Source organism: Marmota monax, unplaced genomic scaffold (assembly GCF_021218885.2).
Source record: "Marmota monax isolate L192 unplaced genomic scaffold, Marmota_monax_Labrador192_F-V1.1 WCK01_AAM20220418_F8-fsc00147, whole genome shotgun sequence".
Taxonomy (NCBI): domain Eukaryota; kingdom Metazoa; phylum Chordata; class Mammalia; order Rodentia; family Sciuridae; genus Marmota; species Marmota monax.
The window spans coordinates 92169-113339 of record NW_026693552.1 but is presented as its reverse complement, the minus strand read 5'-3'; the positions used below and the strand labels follow the sequence as shown (position 1 = coordinate 113339).

Below are 21171 nucleotides of genomic sequence, written 5' to 3'. Positions count from 1 at the left end.
GTGTATGTGTGTATATCTTTCTGTCTCTATATCTTCCTGGATCATGACCAAACTGACGTTTCTGGGCAGTGGGAAAAAAAATATATAATTTCTCTATAAAAGCATGTGGAATTAATTGATATTCATGTGGAAATAAAGCAATCTTGGTCACCATCATGTACCACACAAAAGTCAATTCCAAGGGTATTAAAAACTAAATGTAAAGTATAAAACAAAACAAAAATTCCTTAGGCAGAAACAAAGAAGTATGTCTTCAATGGCCATAGAGCAGGTGAAGATTTCTTGAGCAGGCAGAAAAACACAAGCCATAATAGTTGTGAGGTATCTTTGGGAACTTAGAGATCACCTAGGCCCATTCCCTCCTCATAAACAAGGAGATCAGACCACAGAGAGTATACAATCTTACACAGAATAGACACCTCCAGGAAACTAAAAATCTATTGCATTATCTCCACTTTACAAACACTGAGACCTTTAGTAAGTCACCCACAGTAACAGGGCTGATACTTGGAGAACTGGGACTCTAACAGAGCACTCTAAACCTCCATCTTCCATAAACATTGAAAGCTAAAATTTCAATTCTGTGTTTTAGTTTAACTTCAAATAACTGAAGAATTACAGCATCTAAGCATTTTCTAAGAAATCAATATTCAAAAGTTTGGTCCTTACTTTAAATAAATGAACAGTTAAATTCAAGTCTACATTTTGTAAATGAACTTCTTTAAACAAATTTACAACACTGTATCCCTTTCTAAAATTCCTGTAGTTAGCACTTGATATTGTGTATTTCATATATCTTATTTTGAATTTTCCAATTCCTATTGTATATTGCTTCATAGGTACACATTTTATTCCACAATTGCCCTGATAAGTCTTCCTCAAATAAACTTAAAACCCTTTATCCTTTTAGGGTACTTGATCTTCATTACATATTTATTAAATATCTTTTTTGATCTTTATTTGCATGTTATTTTCATGAATAGACATATTACTTCAGAATCAAAATATCCTCTAAGAGTCGTGATTATCATTTTACTTTATATTTTATATTGGTAGGGGCAGTGTGTTTCTGAGTCCCTTTTGGATCTTGATATGTGTTGGTAAGCAGCTAATACAACTCTACGTGTAGTGTTGAAAGAATCAATGTTTGCGGTAGGAAAGCATTGTGAAATCAGTTCACAAGTGATTTTCAAACATTTTATCCCCAGGATTAAAGGACAGCTTTGGGTTTTGTATTTTACTTATTATTTTGTCCAGCTGTTACAGGGATCAAATAACAAGTAAGTCAGAAATATTTAAAAAGACTCTTCCAAATGACGTTCAGGTGCTTCCAGTGATGCTGAAGAAATTAGTCTCTACCCACTGTTTTCACTAACTTAGGTTCGGTGATTGAGTCAAAAAACCAATTTCAGAAGCATTCAGCAAATCTCCCAGGCCTTCCATCCTATGTGGGGCCATGTATTTTCCTAGCTGACAGACCGTCAGTTCCATAATTCAGTCCATCGTAGAAGTTTGCTAATTAGCATTTGTTTATGGCATTTTAAGTAGCTCTGTTTAATTACTGAAAACTTGAAATGCATGTTGTACTTTATAGCCCACAGAATATTGTTTTTAATGCTTATTAACTGGTGACAGTGAAGGATGAGGATAAAGACTTTTTAATTAATTACCAGATATTTTATGTATACTTTGGACAGTACAATTAAGGGTAACATAGTAATTTTGAAAATAGTAGCAGGAAGTTCTGAGACTTGTCTTCATGAAAACATGCTCTCTTTAACATTCAGTATTTTAGATTTACTTATTTGTAAAACGAGATTTACTAAATCCAGTATCTAGTTTCCATGAAGAATGTTGGAAAGATCATTTTTTTTAAAATGCAACAAGATGTATCTTAATTTTCTTTAAGAAGGCTGATGAGGAAAAATTATATATAAATAAAAAATGATTTTACTACAAACTACTGATTTCAAATGGCCAGGTATTTATATTATTTCACAGAATAAAGGAAACAAAGTAAATTGTATTGAATAACATCTTATTGTAAATTATACTCATTTGTACACTATTCAGGACCCTTCATAACCTTGTGAATGGGTTTTTAAATATATATGCGTGTGTATATATATATATGTATATATATATATAGCATACACATAGTATTTTTCAATTGATGACCATTTTGAATGTCTGTATAATATAAAATTTGTTGGAAAATTGGATGTTCAAAGCATACAGATTAGACATCAGACATTCCCTTAGTGAAGAAAGAAAGAATGCTGAATAATTTAAAGACTATTTAAAAAATTCAAAGATGTACTAATTAAAATATTTTCTTATGCATATTGCTGACAATGTTCAAATTAGCTAAAGGATAAACTTTTGACTTACATCCTGGCAAGTGGAAGCTTTGTGAGATATCAAGTTGAGAAAAGTATTTTGACAATATGTTCTTTGGTCACGAGGGCAAAGATAACATTTTTTTTCTTGTCTTTCATCAGTCCAAATGGTAATGGAGTTATATAAGGGTGTTGTGCTAAGTGTTCTTTTTACCTGAAGCATTCTTTAGATGTTTTCTACAAGATTTACATGACTTAGAAATCCCCACTAGGTTTGTATGCTTCTTAAGGGCCTCTGCCATAGAATACATTGTCGAAAATGATTATGTGTACTGTCACTTCACCCCAGGCCCTCTGTCAATCTGTCCTCTCTGGATGTTCAGACTCTGCATCTAATTCGTACCTGAGGGTATATGCAGAAGAATAATAAGTGCCCAAACCGAATAGGATAGATGCAATGGTAGAAGGGAGGCATTTGTTAGGATATCAGCAAGGGACATCACAACTCCTACTTTGTTTTAACAAGCTTTGCATGCTCTAGTCAAATCGTGTTGATTTAAAGATCAACAAAGTGAGTCATCTCAGAACTCACTGCTTTTCACTTAGTGCTTTCACAAGGCTTTCTTTTCCTTCATGATTTCTGATGCTGTTTGGACATGATCCAATGGAGAGAATTAATGAGAGAAAAAAAGCCTCCTAAAAAGCAGTACGTTAAATATGTGAAGAAGAAAAGGACCTTTTAAAATTCATTTTTAAAATTTAATGTCAGTAAATGCAATAAACATGTGGACTGTAGAGGGGGATCAACTTGTTTCTGGTATTTGTGTTTTTAAAGGTTAAAGCAAACTGGTGATACAGTAGTAGGCTATGGTCACAAATACATTATAATTTCTCTAAGGTGCTTCCTTCCACTGAACTTCATTTTTTTTCAACTGGAAAAGATCTACCCATATAAATGGTGAGTTATTGTCAAAATTACAAAGCATGATTTTCATATAGATTATTTTGACTAAAACTGCTGGAACATTTCCTGAAATAAATGAATTGTATTTTGTTATTTTGGTATGATTAGTTAGTCTAAAACAGTGATTCTTCACTGATGGCAATTCTACTGCTTGGGAGTCATTTTGTAATACCTAGATACAGTTTTACCTGTCACTACTTGGAAGGAATGTTACTAGTATCTGCCAGTGGAAGGCAGGGATGCTTCTAAACATCTTATAATGCACAGGGAAGGCTTCCAAAATAAAAGCCCCAAATGTCAACATTGCAGAAGTTGAGAAATACTGCACTAAAGACATGTATTGCTACATACAGTTCCCCTGAATTTCAAACTGTAGGCACCACGCTACTTGACAACAAGTAATTAAATTACAGAAACACACAAATAAATAAACATAGAAGACTGAGCAAATAGCTTGTAACACTGGACTAAATATGAGTGTAATCTTTAATCTCAGAGAGTTTATGTATGCTGATGTACCTAGGCTGAAAAAAAATTAATAATTGTTTGATAAATGAATGAGTGAATTTGTAATCTCAGTAGAAGAAATGTTATATGTACAAAAGATACCTTACATAATGAAGAACATAACAATAAGTCAAAGAATATTCAACCAATGTCCAGTGTTCCTTTGAAGCCAATCTGTGTTGTACTGTATATACACAATATCATAAGCATTTCTCCATACTTGGACTCAACAGAATGCCATTCAAGACCCTTCACAGCTTGGCATCAATCTTCCTTCCCTCCATTATTTTCCATAAGTTGGCTTCTTCATCCCCAGGGCTTTTTCCATTTCTGTCTGCCTGAATTAGGACTCTAAGGATAAAGCTTCATCTACCTGGAATTACTTTTTCATTCCTGCTCACCCTCTTAGTAGCAATTTTAAATCTTTCCTCCTCTGAATAGTCAGCACCCATCATCTAATCATCTACACTGCTGTCTTATTTTCAGCAGTTACAGCTTAAACCATCTATTTAAAGTATAGAATGGCACAGTCAAAAAAAATAGAGAAGATTTTCCTTATCATTAAGATAACATCTGAAGCTGACATCTCCATGTACAAAATTTTACCACATGGCATGTACTATATGCAGGTAAGACTTTAGTTCTTTATAAACGTATCAATTCTGCACTATACTTTATGAACTAAGGACAACTATTTCAATTATACAGGTGAAAAAACCAATTCTCAGTGAATGGCACAGAGTAGAGAAACTGTTTAACAAAGACATACTATTCCACAGGAAGTGGCTGTCTCCTCCTGCTGTGGCTAGGTGAGGTTGATGGAATGTGAGCAGATAGAATGGGCACTAATTTCTAGCTTGAATTGCAAAAGAATCAGACCACTGTCTTTCCTTTGTCTTTAATCCAGCTGCTGGTTGGATGTTTTTCCCAAGGAGACCATGGGAGCCACACACTGAAAAATGTTGGAGCTCCCTATGGCTGGTGTCCAGAAGTTCAAGAACTAAGTCTCCCCCTCTACTCTTTCTCCTCTGCTGGACACTGACTACATTTTATGTGAAGATAAAATGCATTTGTGTGTGTGTGTGTGTGTGTGTTAACTACTCAAATGCGAGTTTCTCTGATAAGGAAGTTGGCATAGTTAATATATTATACAATATTTGTCCTATGAGAAAGAACAAATAAGTTGACAAGTCTTGTTTAAGTACAAAGCAATAGATAATGAAAGTGACCATACCTTCCCATTCATCCAGGGTGATCATAATTTAAGCCTGTCTCCACATCATAGCAATCCTTTCCATTCTCAAAATCATCACTGTTTGGATGATAAAGTGTAGGATATGGAATGAATTATCAATAAGGATAAATAGCAAAAACAATGAGGGTTAGCCAAGGTGAGTTTGAATTTTTTGTACTACCATTTGTGTGATAGAGGGCAAGTTCATTTAAGCTCCTACCTGGAAGAATGGGTGTAAATATTCATATTAGTCACCTCTCAGCAATGAAAAAAACGAAGAAGATAACATATGCATGAAAGAGATTTCATGAAACAGCTTTGACAATGTAAATATCCAGTTATGACTCAAATTATGAAAGAACAACATTTTAGGAAATGTGTAGGAAGTTGTCTGTGAATAAAAATCTTTCTTTAAACCAATATGTCATTCACTCTAACTTTTGAATAAAATAAAGATGAGTTTATATTTGATGCATATTTAGGACTGGATTCTACTTAGAAAAAAAAAATGAAATAAGCCTAATAAATAGTTTGGCTTTTGAGGTTCTGAATAACTAATCCTACATCAAAGAGATTTGTGCCTTCTCCTAGCAACAACCCCAACTCTAGCCATCCAGGGAGCTTGCAAGTGCCCCATTCTCCTCCTTTTCTTCCTCCTTATTGTTTTATTCCTCTCCCTTTTTGTTTTTTCTTCTTGTGGTGTACTTTTCAAGGAGAGGAAAAACATTTTTAGTAAAGTCCATTCGTTCCAACAATAACCACCTACCCAGCCAATTGGTCCAGCATCTATTTACTGAACATTTACCAAGGAAGTGTGAATACTCAGCTAGAAGCTAAGAATTAACCACACACACACACACACACACACACACACACACCCTCATAGAATTTACAGCTTAGAGGGAAAGAGTTCACAATATCAATTACAAAATGATAACTATAAAAACACAATTGAAAAGAACATACCTGCAAGAAAGGGAAGTAAAATGTTTCAACAAGACTTGAGCAAGCAAAGTAGATTTACCTAATGTAATGAACATTAGCTCAAGATCTGAAGAATGAATAACTAGGTAAAGGGAATGAAGAAATAGGGAAGCAAAGTAAGGTGGTCTGGAGCTTGGTAGGGAAGGACATTCCAGGCAGTCAAAACAGATGTGCAAAGGCCCTGTTCAGGGTAAGAACTTGCACTCGTCATGGAACTGAAAGACATCAATTTAGATGGGATGCTGAGCAAAACTGTGATCTGTGATGGGAATCTGCAGATGACCAAGAGACAATGTCGTGTCGCAGGCCACAGCAAAGGTCTCAGTCTTTTTTATGAGTACAATGATAAGTCCCTGAAAATTTTAATCAGAGGGTGACATGATAGAATTTGTATTTTGATAACTTCAGTGGATACAAATGGTAGTTGGCGATAAGGATACATTGCACATTCATTACTCTGAAGACATTCCTGATAGGTCATCACAAGCATTTGTTATAAGAGGTGCTGAGTATCTCTCTCCACCATTTTCTTCTTTACAAAATTACCTCCATTACTTCCTTCAGCATTGGGATTAATAGTGTATGTACCACATTTACTTTAAAATTAACAATCCTTATTAAATTTGCTCCTACCTGAAATTCCATCCATATTTGCAAGACTTTTCAAATGTGAATGAAATTAACCTCATTTTCTATCTTCTGCATTCTTTTTCTTAACCAGACTTTGCTAAGTAAAGACAGGGACCTGTTTACAGGTTATAAAATACGAATGATTTCTACAGATAAATTTTCTGGGTGCTCTGTTCCTTCCACCATTAATAGATAATTTCTAAAGTTCATAAATTGTGTCTTTTGCAAACTTACAATTGTAACAGTGAAATAATCTGAAAATAAAGATATTAGGAATGTTTATTTCTAGAACAAGTGCAATCAAGCCTGTGTAATTAGTGGATACATAAAATTTGGCACAGATCTAAATTTAGTCTCTAACCTCTACATGATGCTTTTGTTTAAAGGATACTTTGTGTGACCTCTCCTATGAAAAAATAGATAGTACAAGTCATTTTCGAGTTTCCTTTTATCTTTTGCAGGTGGATAGCAGACACTGGCTGAAAGCAACAACAGGAAGACAAGAAGCAAGGACAGACCCTGGGAGCAGTCCCTGCAAGCGTGCGTGCACAACCTCTGAAGACAGTTTTGATTCAGATCTTTGCAGATAGTTCATCAGAAATGTTTTTCTCTTTTTTAAAAAATTTGTTCAAGATATAAATGACGGTAGAATGTATTTTGACATATAATACATACATGGAGTATAACTTATTCTAATTAGGATCCCATTCTTGTGGTTATACATAATATGGAGTTTCACTGTCATGTCATATATGAACATAAAAAAGTTATGTCAGATTCATTCTTTTCAGGGAACCAAAGATTTCTCCACAGATTCATTATTAGCTACTGGTCTCTTCTCACTCTGTCTGCTCCACTTTGGTGAGTTTATCATTTTCTGAGCTTTAACACTACTTGTGTCGACTCATAATATATCCTTAGTCCAAATCTGTCCATTTAGTTTTGGGTCTGTGAATATAAGATTTTGCTAACATACGTGGATACTCTCAGGCCTGCCCATTAACCTTAACAGCGTACATTCACTCATGAACTTATTATACCAAACCCCTTTCCCTTAAAAATCATTCTGCATCAGCTTAGAGAATTATTAAGACTACCCATCCTAGAGACTAGCAGGGCTGAAACCAGAAATATGAACCTCATGTTTAATTCTTTCTCTTTTTCACCCACTATGCCAACTAGTTATAGTTTTATGCATCTTACCTGCTTTTCCTACTTTTTCCTCTCTTTTATCTTCTTAATTTGAAACTTGATCACTTTGAGTGGACTATCAACACACGTGCCTGTGTATAGTTTTTATCAATCATACTAATTTGTCCAACAAACTTCTGGGTTTTCCTTTAACTAAGACATTTCCACATAGCATTCACCTGCTGATGATATTTCAGTGGCCCCTTTACTTACAGCATCAAAATAGCAACTAATAAGATTTGTCATTTAAAAATTTTTGGCAAATTATTATTATTATTATTTAATCAGAAATAGCTAAATACATTTCCACAAGTATCTGCTAGTTCATAACAATCAGGGTACGAACAATAAGTGGGATTTTCAATGAAATTGGTTGAAATGTGGCTTTGAAATAGGAATTTCAACTTAGAAAAAACAGAAAGGTCAGAGTATGAAGGTAATTAAGCAATATGGAGACATTATGGAAAACAAAGAGAAAAATGAAAAACTGACTAGTGAAAAGCATTACCTTTCTTTAAGATATGGGAAAACTCAACAAGAATAAGGTAAATAAAAAATATATTCTTGCAATGATTACTTTTGAGTTTACAATAGCAGCCACTTTAATAAAATATCTTTTGTATTTTTTCTCAAAAACTATTATCTTAGACTTACTTCACATTTTTCTGAATTCCATGCCTTCTGAAACATTTTTCTTAAGTATCTTATAAATTTGATAATGCTCATAATATTTTTTAACACTCTTCATACTTGGTGTCTCAATACTTTCATTTATTTCATATGGTCCTTTGGCTTTATGTGTATGAACGGGACTGAGGTAATATAAAAATTAAAACTTATAATCATATACTAATGAAGGCTATGAAGGATGGGAAGCTGAATCACAGCATATACAGTGAATGCTAGGGGTCAGAAGACTACTTTATTTAGGTAGGCTAGTCAGGAATAGCCTGTCTTTGGAGGTAAATTTTGAGCACAACATACAGTGAATCAGGGAGCAAATATCCAATGGAGGAACTAGCAAGTCCAAAGCCACTGAAATAGGAACAAACTGAAAGGCTTGAGGCACATCCAGGTGGATAGTCTTAGTAGAATGGCACAGGAAGGCAGAGAGGAGATTGGGGATGTAATGGTAGGGCATTGTAGGCACAATACAGAATGTACCTTTTATTCTATGTGATAAGGCCTTAGAAATCTAGAAACAGGCATAATCTAATTGGTGTTTTTAAAAGACAATGTCAAGAGTGGAAAGAGAAAATCTAGGGGATTCTCACCATAGTCCACTGATGTAAGATGGAGGCCTGCATGAGCTGGCCTTCAGGGCAGATTTAGAAGGCGACTGGGTTTAGAATATATTGGCAAGCAAATTTGATGATGGATTATATTTAGAATGTAAAGGGAAGGGATGAATCAGGGTTGAAACTTAGATTTTTATTTGAGTAATGAATTAATAAGTGTTCCACTTATTGTGAGAGAAAAGTTTAGGCTTGGAAAGAGTAGGGTGTAGAAAATCAGGAGTTTGTTCTGAGGTGCCTGTTGGATGTCAAGAGTAGATGTTGTGTAATAATCAGTCTGAGATACAAGTCTGGGCAGGAAAAGAGATGTATAGGGAATCATTGACATATTGATTGTATTTTTCCACATGTAGGGAGACACCTAAATATTATCTAATTTTTACTTGTTACCTATACATTAACTGAAAAACATTTTCTCCTGTCTTTGAATTTTACTTCAGAGTATATTTTTCTCTCTGAAAAAATACAATGTTATTCCTTGGACATCAGGAGCATATCTGATTATTACACATGATTGAACAGGTGTGATACACAAGATTTCTAAATCTCTAAGAGTGGCAAGTTAAATGCCTTTTTCTCTTCTACAAGGTTTGCTTCCTTTTAGTATATTTTTACTTCTTCCTTACCAAAAATAAAAATTGGAAATAAAGAAAATAATTAGCTTCTCTGAGCAAACACTATAATAAGCAAAGTTTTGCTTAGTTTACTGTTACCTGGAAAATACACACCTTTTCAAGGAAAATAAAGTTACATGTGATGCAAATTTATTATTTGCCATATTCTGTTAACATTGGTCAAAGTAACACATATTACAAAGCAGCCTTGATCTCAAGTTTATAAATTTGCATGCAAAACATGATACCTACATGCAAAAGGAACCAACATACCTATAAATACTCAAGCACTATAATTGGCTAATGAAGAAAAAGATATTACAGTGATGCTGGCTTTGCAAAGACAAAACCATATGCAGATGCGTGCAGAGAAAACCTACTATGCAATCTGAAAGGGAACATGGCTTACCGAGCGGTTGACCCGCGATGATCCTGGCATTCTCCCCAGCCACGGCAGCTCTTGCGTGCCGCTCACTCATGTACTGTACAAATGCATAACCTTTGTGAACGGAGCATCCGACTATTTTCCCATATTTTGAAAAAATGGCTTCAATGTCAACTTTCTTGACAATGGCTGTGTTTAAATTGCCAATGAAAACACGGGAATTGATGGACTTGGGGTCATTCTTGTTGGTGACATTGCTGGTCTGTGTTTTGCCAGTCATGGTTGGCTCACCTTGTTTTAATCCTTAAACAAACAAAGAAACAAAATAACACAGTCAGAAAGTAAATAATTAGGTTCCTAGGCATCACTGGCTTTTTTTTAGCTCTTCAATATTATACTCAGGAGAACTCAAATCCCAAAGTTTTACTGATTTTCTTGAGAAAAAAAATTAGTAATATAAAAATTATACATTGCATGGCTAAATGCAGGGAAAAATACTTAACATAATGTTTTGAATAAATTCCTGATTCATTTATCCAAAATTCATTTCCAAATAAAGACTGAACATTTCATAGAATTTTTTATAATTTTTTAAGTAAGCCCATTTTTGCAAAATAACATTTGAGGAATAAATTGCCTTTTTTATGTGAACAGAAAAGAAAATACAACACGAATAAAGTTTGATGAAATATCTAACATAGCAATGTAACCTCAGTTAGTCTTGGAGAACATGCATTTTTATTTCTCCATTTTCTATAACAGGTATACATGTTATCTATTTGAATATCAGAAACCTATTATCAGAAACCAACAGTTAATTCAATTAAAGGCTGTGGAAAAGAAAAAAAGAAGGTATTAAAATCAGAAGTTAAATTAGAAAATTTAACATAAGGAAAACATAATCTTGAGGGTAAGAGATTTAATTAGAATTAATTCTGTACATGTTATTTAACTGAACCAATAGGAAATGTCAATTTTTTAAAAAAGCATGTATAGTCAGTGTTCATCAATAACCCAAAAATTAGTAGAATTGATAAAACTATTGAAATTTTATTTTCAATCTAATTTTTTTATCCCTTTAATAAGAGGCCTAAGGACTGCTAGTATTTTTTTTAAATTTTTTTCTGAGCTTGGGAGAATGCTTAATTGTGCTTACTCCAACCTAATGAAACTTTTATTTCTAAGTACTCCAGAACTTACGGATTTAGTTTTAAGGACTTAAAAACTCACCTAATACCTATACTTATTAAACACATATATTCTGCCAGACATCATCTTCTATAGTACCTATTTATTTAAAGAAACTCTTATGGTGAAACTGAAATGTTGACAAACACACTCACTGACATTGATGATCCTTGTTGAACATTGGCTAATTGATACATTTTGTCAGCAACAAATCCATATTTATATGAGGATTCTTAAAAATAATAAATGCATTTGATTTTTAAGAACCATTTAAAATGACATTTCTAAATTAAGTATTAAGGTGGTAGAAGTCTTAAACACATGTAAATTGGTATCTGAAAATCTATCCCACATGCATTTAAATCAGATACTCCTAAATTAAAAATAACCAAGTAACATAAAAGTATTTTGGATAAAACTGTTAATTATTACTTATGTGGTTATTAAGGCTTTACTTCCAATGGGACCCTCAACATTATGCATTTGTCTTTATAATGAAGGTCAGTTTAATAAACAAAGTGTTAAATCATTTACATAAAAATTAAGACATCTTTAGAAACGAAGAATATAATGTTGCCTTGTATTGTTTCACCTTAGATATATTTAACTGGCTCCCTTATAAATTACTCAAACTAGGATTAAAAAAAGGAGAGGTCATAATTTTTTTAAAATCCTGTCATCTGAGCTATTGTATATCTCAAGACAAATAATCTCAGAATCAACTGAAATAAAAAAACAAATAAAAGTATGTGTATATAACAATGTTAGCTTTTTCACATAATCTAGTGTTAGGTTCCATTTCTTACCAGAACAGGCCAAAGTCAGTAATATGATCCATGGATGTCATATTATTTTCTTTTTGCTTACATGTGATAAATATTTTTAGAAATATTATTGTTATTTGCTATTGTGAATATTTTTTATGTTTGACATTTTATTTTCTGGACAGCGGTATATTGGGTAAGATGCAAACACAAGAAATGTTGGATTACATCAGACCCATGGTCTATAGAGCCCCGAGGTCTGTATTTGACAGTGGTCCTCAGTCAAATTTAATAGGAAGGTACATTTGGACTCTGAGTTCTCACTGTAAATGTCAACATGTGATCTTTGACACCATCTGTTTACCACATGGGGTGACCCTCATGGCAAACTCCCAACTGTCAGTTGTATAATTGTAATTAATGACTACAAAGTACCCTAAAATCTATATGCATCTAATCTCTCTCACAAATACTCAATTGCCAGTTTCTATCAGCATTCATGATAATGAAGGAATTATTTTGTGGTGTCATGTGTTATTACTTCAACATTCTTTAAAATCAAGACTCAAGTTAGTTTCTAATGTACCATTACTTGATTATTAGTCTAGTGTTTGGTTTGTACATTTCTGTAACATGCATTTTCAATCAATTGAGGAAGGACTTCCACTGTCCGTCATGATAAAATAACAGGGACTTAATTAAACCTCCTGATTCACACAATTAGAAAACCAGGTAAACACAGATGAAGCAACTGTTTTTCAGACATTAAACCACAAGCAGTGAAAAGCTAAGACATCTAAGAGAAAATAAATTAAGTCCTAGGATAGCCCCAGTTTTCTGCCTGGAAAGCATGTTTCAGATCTTGGAGGCATACAAAAGGGTGGGGGGAAGTTTTGCAAGTAGAGACACTGACATGAGATGAGGAGATGGAGAATAGAGCACAGAGTATCTGAGGAAGTGGGGCAGTGTGTGTGTGTGTGTGTGTGTGTGTGTTTGTTACTGAAAACTGAACCCTAGCATTGATTGTATGCCAGGCAAGCATTCTAGGAACTAAACTAATATCCCTATCACTGTGAGGCAGTTTTTATGAGAAAAGAGAGCCATGCAGAAAAAGAACTACAGAAATCTGATTCAGGCTGTCCCTTGAATCAATGCTGAACTCTGACATGCATACAAAGGGTTAAATTCCATGTGGCTGGATATAAAGATATTGTAAAGCTGTGAACCAATGAATTTCAAGATCCAAAACGGCTGAGAATTATTGAAGTTCCTACCAGCAAAAGTGGAAGGTCTAAACTGACTTCCGAAGCATCAAGTTTAGACATCAGAATTGGTGGACCTTAGTTATTGGTAACAAAAGATCCTTAGGCCAGTCCTAGCAAAATGTCAAAACCAAGTGATGGAACTAAAGCAATGAAAATGCCTATCAGAGAAAAGCATAATTAAAAAAAATAGCAACATGAAATGCATCATCTCCAGAATCTGGATCAAAACCGCCTAGTGATCTTAGGCACTTGAAAAATATGACCGTGACCAAGAGAAAAATGAAACATATATAAATGAATCAAATGGAACTTAAAGATGAAAGTTAAAGTATACAAGAATTCTTTAAAGAAACCACTGGCTAGATAAACAGGTGACAAAGCTTTGCAGAATAGATAGGGAAATTTGAAGCTGTGGGAATAGAGAATAACCAAAATGTAATATATAGAGAAAACACTGAAAAAAAAAAATCTACACACGGCTTCAGAGCTCAGTGAACAGTATCAAGCTATTTAATATACATATCTCTGGAGTCCCAGAGGAGCCAACAGAAAAATATTCAAAAACATAATAGCCAAAAATCTTCTAAATATGATAAAAATGATAATCTCACAAATCCTAGAATCTCAATGAATCCCAAGAAGAATAAATGCACAGAAACCCATACTAGATATATCAGAATCAAATTACTGAAAAGCAGTGATAAAGAGAAAAATTGGGGCTGTGAGGCATTAAGAAAATGCTTACATTCTTACAGAAAAATGGGAATAACAGTCAAAGAAATGCTGCAACTACAAAACAGATGACAAGGGAAATATTATTTTTTTTCAGTAAAACAGTTTCTTGGTTCTTATTCAGAAGTTTGAATGAGTTAAATTGTCTCTATGAAAGGTGCTATAAAAATAAAAGATAAAACTGTAAACTATGGTTGTCTCATTGAATTTTCTGTTATGATGTGAATATTCTGTACCTGCACTATCAAAAAATGTATTTATTAATTATGCATGATTTCTGAAGTGCAGCTACTATAGCTAGCTAAGGAACTGAGTTTTAAATTTTACCTAATTAAAATAAGATCACATTCTAAAGGGTTGCTCTACACAGAAAGATTAAAAGGGTTTCAGCCCCCTAAAATACCATAAATCAGAGACTATCTAATTATTTATGTCTAATTCACACTTTGAAAATGAATAGCTAGTCCTGAACACTTAGGAAAGATATGATTGTGTTAGTTAAATTTAAGAAGAACAACAAAAATGTTTAAGAAGCTGCCATGTGAGAACAAATTTAAAAGATTAAAGTTTTTATTCTGAAAATACCAGCAGAGATGGTGAATCCTCTGTAAAATCATAGAGAATGTGTTTAGAATAAATAAAGCTTTTCATGCTATTTGAGGGAGATTTGTATCCTTGAATCCCAACAGGATATATTAGTTATGAATTAAAGACATCTCTAAAGTGTACTTAGAGAAAATATTTTTTGGAGCATATAAAATTAACAGACAGTAAATCACATCCTTGCCCCAGATCTGGTGGTCCTGAATTTTGTAAATATTAGAGGCACTCAGACTAAAATAAAGAGTAAACAACAGAATAAAAAGTAAACAAAAACAATAAAAACACCCAAATATTCAAAAGAATCAATCAACAATATTATTATATAACCTATTTAAGAACTCCAGATAATGATTAAAGAGATACAGAAAATAAAATAAGAAAAATATAAATTATATCCTGAAAGTTACTATTGTTGGATTCTTGAGCTATACTCAAGTAAATACCATAGGAAAATGCTAGAGTTTACATTGTTAAGAATATAGAGATTAAATAGAAGTAATAGAAAAGAATCATATATAGACAGAGGTAGCAGGTTAAAATTGTAACTACACATTGTATCTGTGACTAAATTATTAAATACATCTTATTCCACTTTGCATGGCTTCCTTTGTTTAGGTAATTAATTAAAATACACTCAAGTATGCTAAGATATAAAAAATTGAACATATAGAAACTAAAGTTGCAATTTGTCAGAGAGCACACAAATTAGAATGGGGAGGAGATAAGATAATATCTAGCTGAGAAGACCAGAGAAACCTTCTTAAAACAGGTAATATTTGAATTAATTATTAAAAGATAAAAATTTAATAGCATGCATAAAAGGACAATTGTTTTCCAAATATTTTTTTTTGAATTCACCTTCATGTACCAGAATAATTTTTTGTTAAACATGTTAATTGCATATATTCATAGTTAGGAAAAGGGAAAAACATAGTTAGGAAAAGGGAAAAACAGAACACAAATAAACTATTTAAGCATGTCTTCTTGGACGAAGTAAATCAAAAGAATGCCATAAAAAGTCTGAATTTATTCTTCAAAAAAGATCCACAAGCTGGGCGCAGTGGCACACGCCAGTAATCCCAGCAGTTCCAGAGGCTGAAACAGGAGAATCGCAGGTTCAAAGTCAGGCTCAAGAACAGTGGGGCATTTGGAGCCCGACCCCACCGACTGTAGATCGTAGCCAACTTTTTCTTCTATCAGACGGCGCGTCTCTGATTTGATATCAAGCTCCTTGATCCATTTTGAATTCACTTTTGTGCATGGCGAGAGAAAGGGATTCAGTTTCATTTTGTTGCATATGGATTTCCAGTTTTCCCAGCACCATTTGTTGAAGATGCTATCCTTCCTCCATTGCATGCTTTTAGCCCCTTTATCAAATATAAGATAGTTGTAGTTTTGTGGATTGGTTTCTGTGTCCTCTATTCTGTACCATTGGTCCACCCGCCTGTTTTGGTACCAGTACCATGCTGTTTTTGTTACTATTGCTCTGTAGTATAGTTTGAAGTCTGGTATCGCTATACCGCCTGATTCGCACTTCCTGCTTAGCATTGTTTTTGCTATTTTGGGTCTTTTATTTTTCCATATGAATTTCATGATTGCTTTCTCTATTTCTACAAGAAATGCCATTGGGATTTTGATTGGCATTGCATTAAACCTATAGAGAACTTTTGGTAATATCGCCATTTTGATGATGTTAGTTCTGCCTATCCATGAACAGGGTATATTTTTCCATCTTCTAAGATCTTCTTCTATTTCTCTCTTTAGGGTTCTAATAACTAGAATCAACAAATGGGACTTACTCAAACTAAAAAGTTTTTTCTCAGCAAAAGAAACAATAAGAGAGGTAAATAGGGAGCCTACACCCTGGGAACAAATCTTTACTCCTCACACTTCAGATAGAGCCCTAATATCCAGAGTATACAAAGAACTCAAAAAATTAGACAATAAGAGACACTTATAGGAGCTTACACCGAGCACGGAGCGGCCGAGTTCCGGCTCCCGGAACCGTCCCAGAACCGCCCTGGCTCAGGGCTGCGGAGCCTGCGGAGGCTACTTCTTGGACCCTGCTACTATCAGAGCAAACACCAAGCACTAAGCGGCCGAATTCCGGCTCCCGGAACTGAGCCCGCGGGGACTGCTTCTTAGAGCTTACACTTATAGGAGCTTACACCGAGCACGGAGCAGCCGAGTTCCGGCTCCCGGAACTTCCCTGGACCGGGTCTAGGAGCCCGCGGAAACTGCGTCTCGGTCCGGGTCCTGCTGAGGGCCGGTCAGGACTCACCCGTTGCTTGGGTTGCCCGGCAGGGGGAACGAAGTGCTGCCATTCGCATGGGATACCAACATGGCAGAGATCTGATGTCAGCAGAAATCGGTGGAGGAGAGATCTTCATCAATACCAGCGGTGACATAAACAGTTGGTCTCCTGGTAAGGGGGGTGAGGCTCAGTCACCCGAGTCTCCTCAATTTGTCCTCGAGCCAGAGGGAAGGAGCCGGGCCGCCGCCAGCCCCCGGAGCAGGCCCAGCGGCTCGCCAGCGTGGTGACTGCGTGACCCCAATTGGAGAGGGGGCGGAGCGGAGCCGCCACCCACACCCGCCAGGTGGGCAGACCCACGACCCAGTAGTACATGGGCAGGGTAGGAGGGGCAGGGCAGAGCCGCCGTTCGCGCTTGCAAGGTAAACAGACCTGTGACAGCCTGGCGGGTCAGGCCCAGTGGCCTGCCAGTGTGGTACACACGTCACCCCAATTGGAGTAGGGGCAGAGCAGATCCTTCTCCCACGCCCGGATCAGGCCCTGCCGGTGTGGTGGTCACGTGACCCCAATTGGTGTGGGGGCGGAGCGGAACTGCCACCCGTGCCCGCAGGGTGAGCAGACCAGTGATCAACCTGCAGATCAGGCCCAGGGGTCCACAGGCGTGGTAGGAGGGGCAGGGCATATCCGCCGCCCGCGCCTTCAAGGTAGGCAGACCTACAACAGACCGGCGGATCAGGCCCAGGAGCCTGCCGGCGTGGTACAAACACCACCCTAATTGGAGTAGTGACAGAGCAGAGTCGCCTCCCTTGCCAGGAACAGGCCCAGCGTCCTGCAGGCGGGGTAGTCACGACACCCCAATTGGAGTAGGGGCAGAGCAGAGCCTCCACCCGTGCCCGAAAGGTGGGCAGATCTGCGACCGACCAGCGGGACAGGCCCAGTGGCCTGCCGGTACGACAGACACGTCACCCCATTTGGAGTAGGGGCAGAGTAGAGCTGCTGCCCGCGCCTGCAGGGTAGGCAAACCTGCAACCGACCGGTGGATCAGGCCCAGTGGCCTGCCGGCGTGGTACACTCGTCACCCCAATTGGAGTAGGGGCAGAACAGAGCCGCCACCAGCTCCCAGAACAGGCCCAGTGACCTGCTGGCGTGGTAGCCACGACACCCCAATTGGAATAAGGAGAGAGCAGAGCCGCCGCCCGCACCTGCAGGAAAGATACGCAAGCAGTATGAAAAGACAAGGAAAGAAAGGACCACAAGCAATGCAGGTCAACGCAACTTTAGAAGAGGTAACAGCTGTAGCAGATGGAATGTCAGATAAAGAATTCAGGATATACATGCTTCAGATGATCTGGAGTATCAAGGAAGACATTAAACAGCAAAATCAGACAATGAAAGATCACTTCGACAATGAATTACGCAAACAAATCCAGGAAGCAAAGGATCAACTATACAGGGAGATAGAGGTTATAAAAAACAAGCAATCAGAAATCCTAGAAATGCAGGAAGCAATAAACCAACTTAAAAACTCAATGGAGAATACTACCAGCAGAGTAGAACACTTAGAAGATAGAACATCAGACAATGAAGACAAAGTATTTCAACTGGAAAAGAACATAGGCAGCTCAGCAAGACTGTTAAGAAACCATGAGCAGAACATCCAAGAAATATGGGATAACATTAAGAGACCAAACTTAAGAGTCATTGGGATACAGGAAGGTACAGAGCTCCAAACCAAAGGAATGAGCAGTCTATTCAATGAAATAATACGAGAAAACTTCCCAGACTTGAAGAATGAGACAGAATCCCAAATCCTAGAAGCCTACAGGACGCCGAATGTGCAAAATCATAAGAGATCCACACCTAGACACATTATAATGAAGATGCCCAACATACAGAATAAGGAGAGAATTTTAAAAGCTACAAGAGAAAGGAAGCAGATTACATTTAGGGGTAAGCCAATCAGGATAACAGCTGATCTTTCAACACAGACTCTGAAAGCTAGAAGATCCTGGAATAACATATTTCAAACACTGAAAGAAAATGGGTTCCAACCAAGAATTGTTTATCCAGCGAAATTAAGCTTCAGGATGGAGGATGAAATTAAAACCTTCCACGATAAACAAAAGTTTAAAGAATTCGCAGATAGAAAACCATCTCTTCAAAACATCCTCGCCAAAGCATTACAGGAAGAGGAAATGGAAAATAACAATGAAAACCAACAGTGGGAGGTAGGACAGTAAAGGGGGGGGGGAATAATCAAAGAGGAAAACAAACAATGTTTAGTAACAGAAATAAACAAATATGGCTGGAAGAACAACCCATATCTCAATAATAACCCTAAATGTTAATGGCTTAAACTCACCAAGTAAGAGACACAGGCTAGTAGAATGGATCACAAAAAGAGACCCAACAATATGCTGCCTACAGGAGACGCATTTGATAGGAAAAGACATACATAGGCTGAAGGTGAAAGGTTGGGAAAAATCATATCACTCATATGGACTTCGGAAACAAGCAGGCGTGTCCATACTCATATCAAATAAAATAGATTTCAAGCCAAAGTTAATCAAAAGAGATAAAGAGGGACACTACATACTGCTTAAGGGAACCATACACCAACAAGACATAACAATCATAAATATTTATGCCCCAAACAATGGTGCAGCTATGTTCGTCAAACAAACTCTTCTCAAGTTCAAGAGTCTAATAGACCACCACACCATAATCATGGGAGACTTCAACACACCTCTCTCGCCACTGGACAGATCTTCCAAACAAAAGTTGAATAAGGAAACTATAGAACTCAATAACACTATTAATAACCTAGACCTAATTGACATATATAGAGTATACCACCCAACATCAAGCAGTTACACTTTTTTCTCAGCAGCACATGGATCCTTCTCAAAAATAGATCATATATTATGTCACAGGGCAACTCTTAGACAATATAAAGGAGTAGAGATAATACCATGCATCTTATCTGATCATAATGGAATGAAACTGAAAATCAACGATAAAAGAAGGAAGGAAAAAGCATACATCAATTGGAGAATGAACAATAGGTTACTGAATGATCAATGGGTTATAGAAGACATCAAGGAGGAAATTAAAAAATTCTTAGAGATAAATGAAAACACTGACACAACATATCGGAATCTATGGGACACATTGAAAGCAGTTCTAAGAGGAAAATTCTTTGCTTGGAGTTCATTCCTTAAAAAAAGAAAAAACCAACAAATAAATGATCTCATACTTCATCTCAAAATCCTTGAAAAAGAAGAGCAAAACAACAGCAAAAGAAGTAGAAGGCAAGAAATAATTAAAATCAGAGCTGAAATTAATGAAATCGAAACAAAAGAAACAATTGAAAAAATTGACAAAACTAAAAGTTGGTTCTTTGAAAAAATAAACAAAATCGACAGACCCTTAGCGATGCTAGCGAAGAGAAGAAGAGAGAGAACTCAAATTACTAGCATACGGGATGAAAAAGGCAATATCACAACAGACACTTCAGAAATACAGAAGATAATCAAAAACTATTTTGAATCCTTATACTCCAATAAATTAGAAGATAGTGAAGGCATAGATAAATTTCTTAAGTCACATGATCTGCCCAGATTGAGTCAGGAGGATATAGAAAACCTAAACAGACCAATATCAATTGAGGAAATAGAAGAAACCATAAAAAGACTACCAACTAAGAAAAGCCCAGGTCCGGATGGGTATACAGCAGAATTTTACAAAACCTTTAAAGAAGAACTAATACCAATACTTTTCAAGCTACTTCAGGAAATAGAAAAGGAGGGAGAACTTCCAAATTCATTCTATGAGGCCAACATCACCCTGATACCTAAACCAGACAAAGACACTTCAAAGAAAGAAAACTACAGACCAATATCTCTAATGAACCTAGATGCAAAAATCCTCAATAAAATTCTGGCGAATCGGATACAAAAACATATCAAAAAATTGTACACCATGATCAAGTAGGATTCATCCCTGGGATGCAAGGCTGGTTCAATATACGGAAATCAATAAACGTTATTCACCACATCAATAGACTTAAAAATAAGAACCATATGATCATCTCGATAGATGCGGAAAAAGCATTCGACAAAGTACAGCATCCCTTTATGTTCAAAACTCTAGAAAAACTAGGGATAACAGGAACATACCTCAATATTGTAAAAGCAATCTATGCTAAGCCTCAGGCTAGCATCAT

At 36.1% G+C, this 21171-nt stretch overlaps 1 protein-coding gene across 6 annotated transcripts in view; it reads right to left on the bottom strand.

Annotated features, from left to right (window-relative positions):
* Positions 1 to 21171, bottom strand: part of Ralyl (RALY RNA binding protein like) — a 441521-nt gene that overhangs the window by 340905 nt on the left and 79445 nt on the right. For all 6 annotated transcript variants that reach the window (XM_058583703.1, XM_046458643.2, XM_058583702.1 and 3 more), the window contains exon 2: positions 10168 to 10446. In XM_058583703.1, coding sequence (XP_058439686.1) covers positions 10168 to 10423 — 256 coding nt within the window. In that variant the 5' untranslated portion in view covers positions 10424 to 10446. The remainder of the gene's footprint in view (positions 1 to 10167; positions 10447 to 21171) is intronic.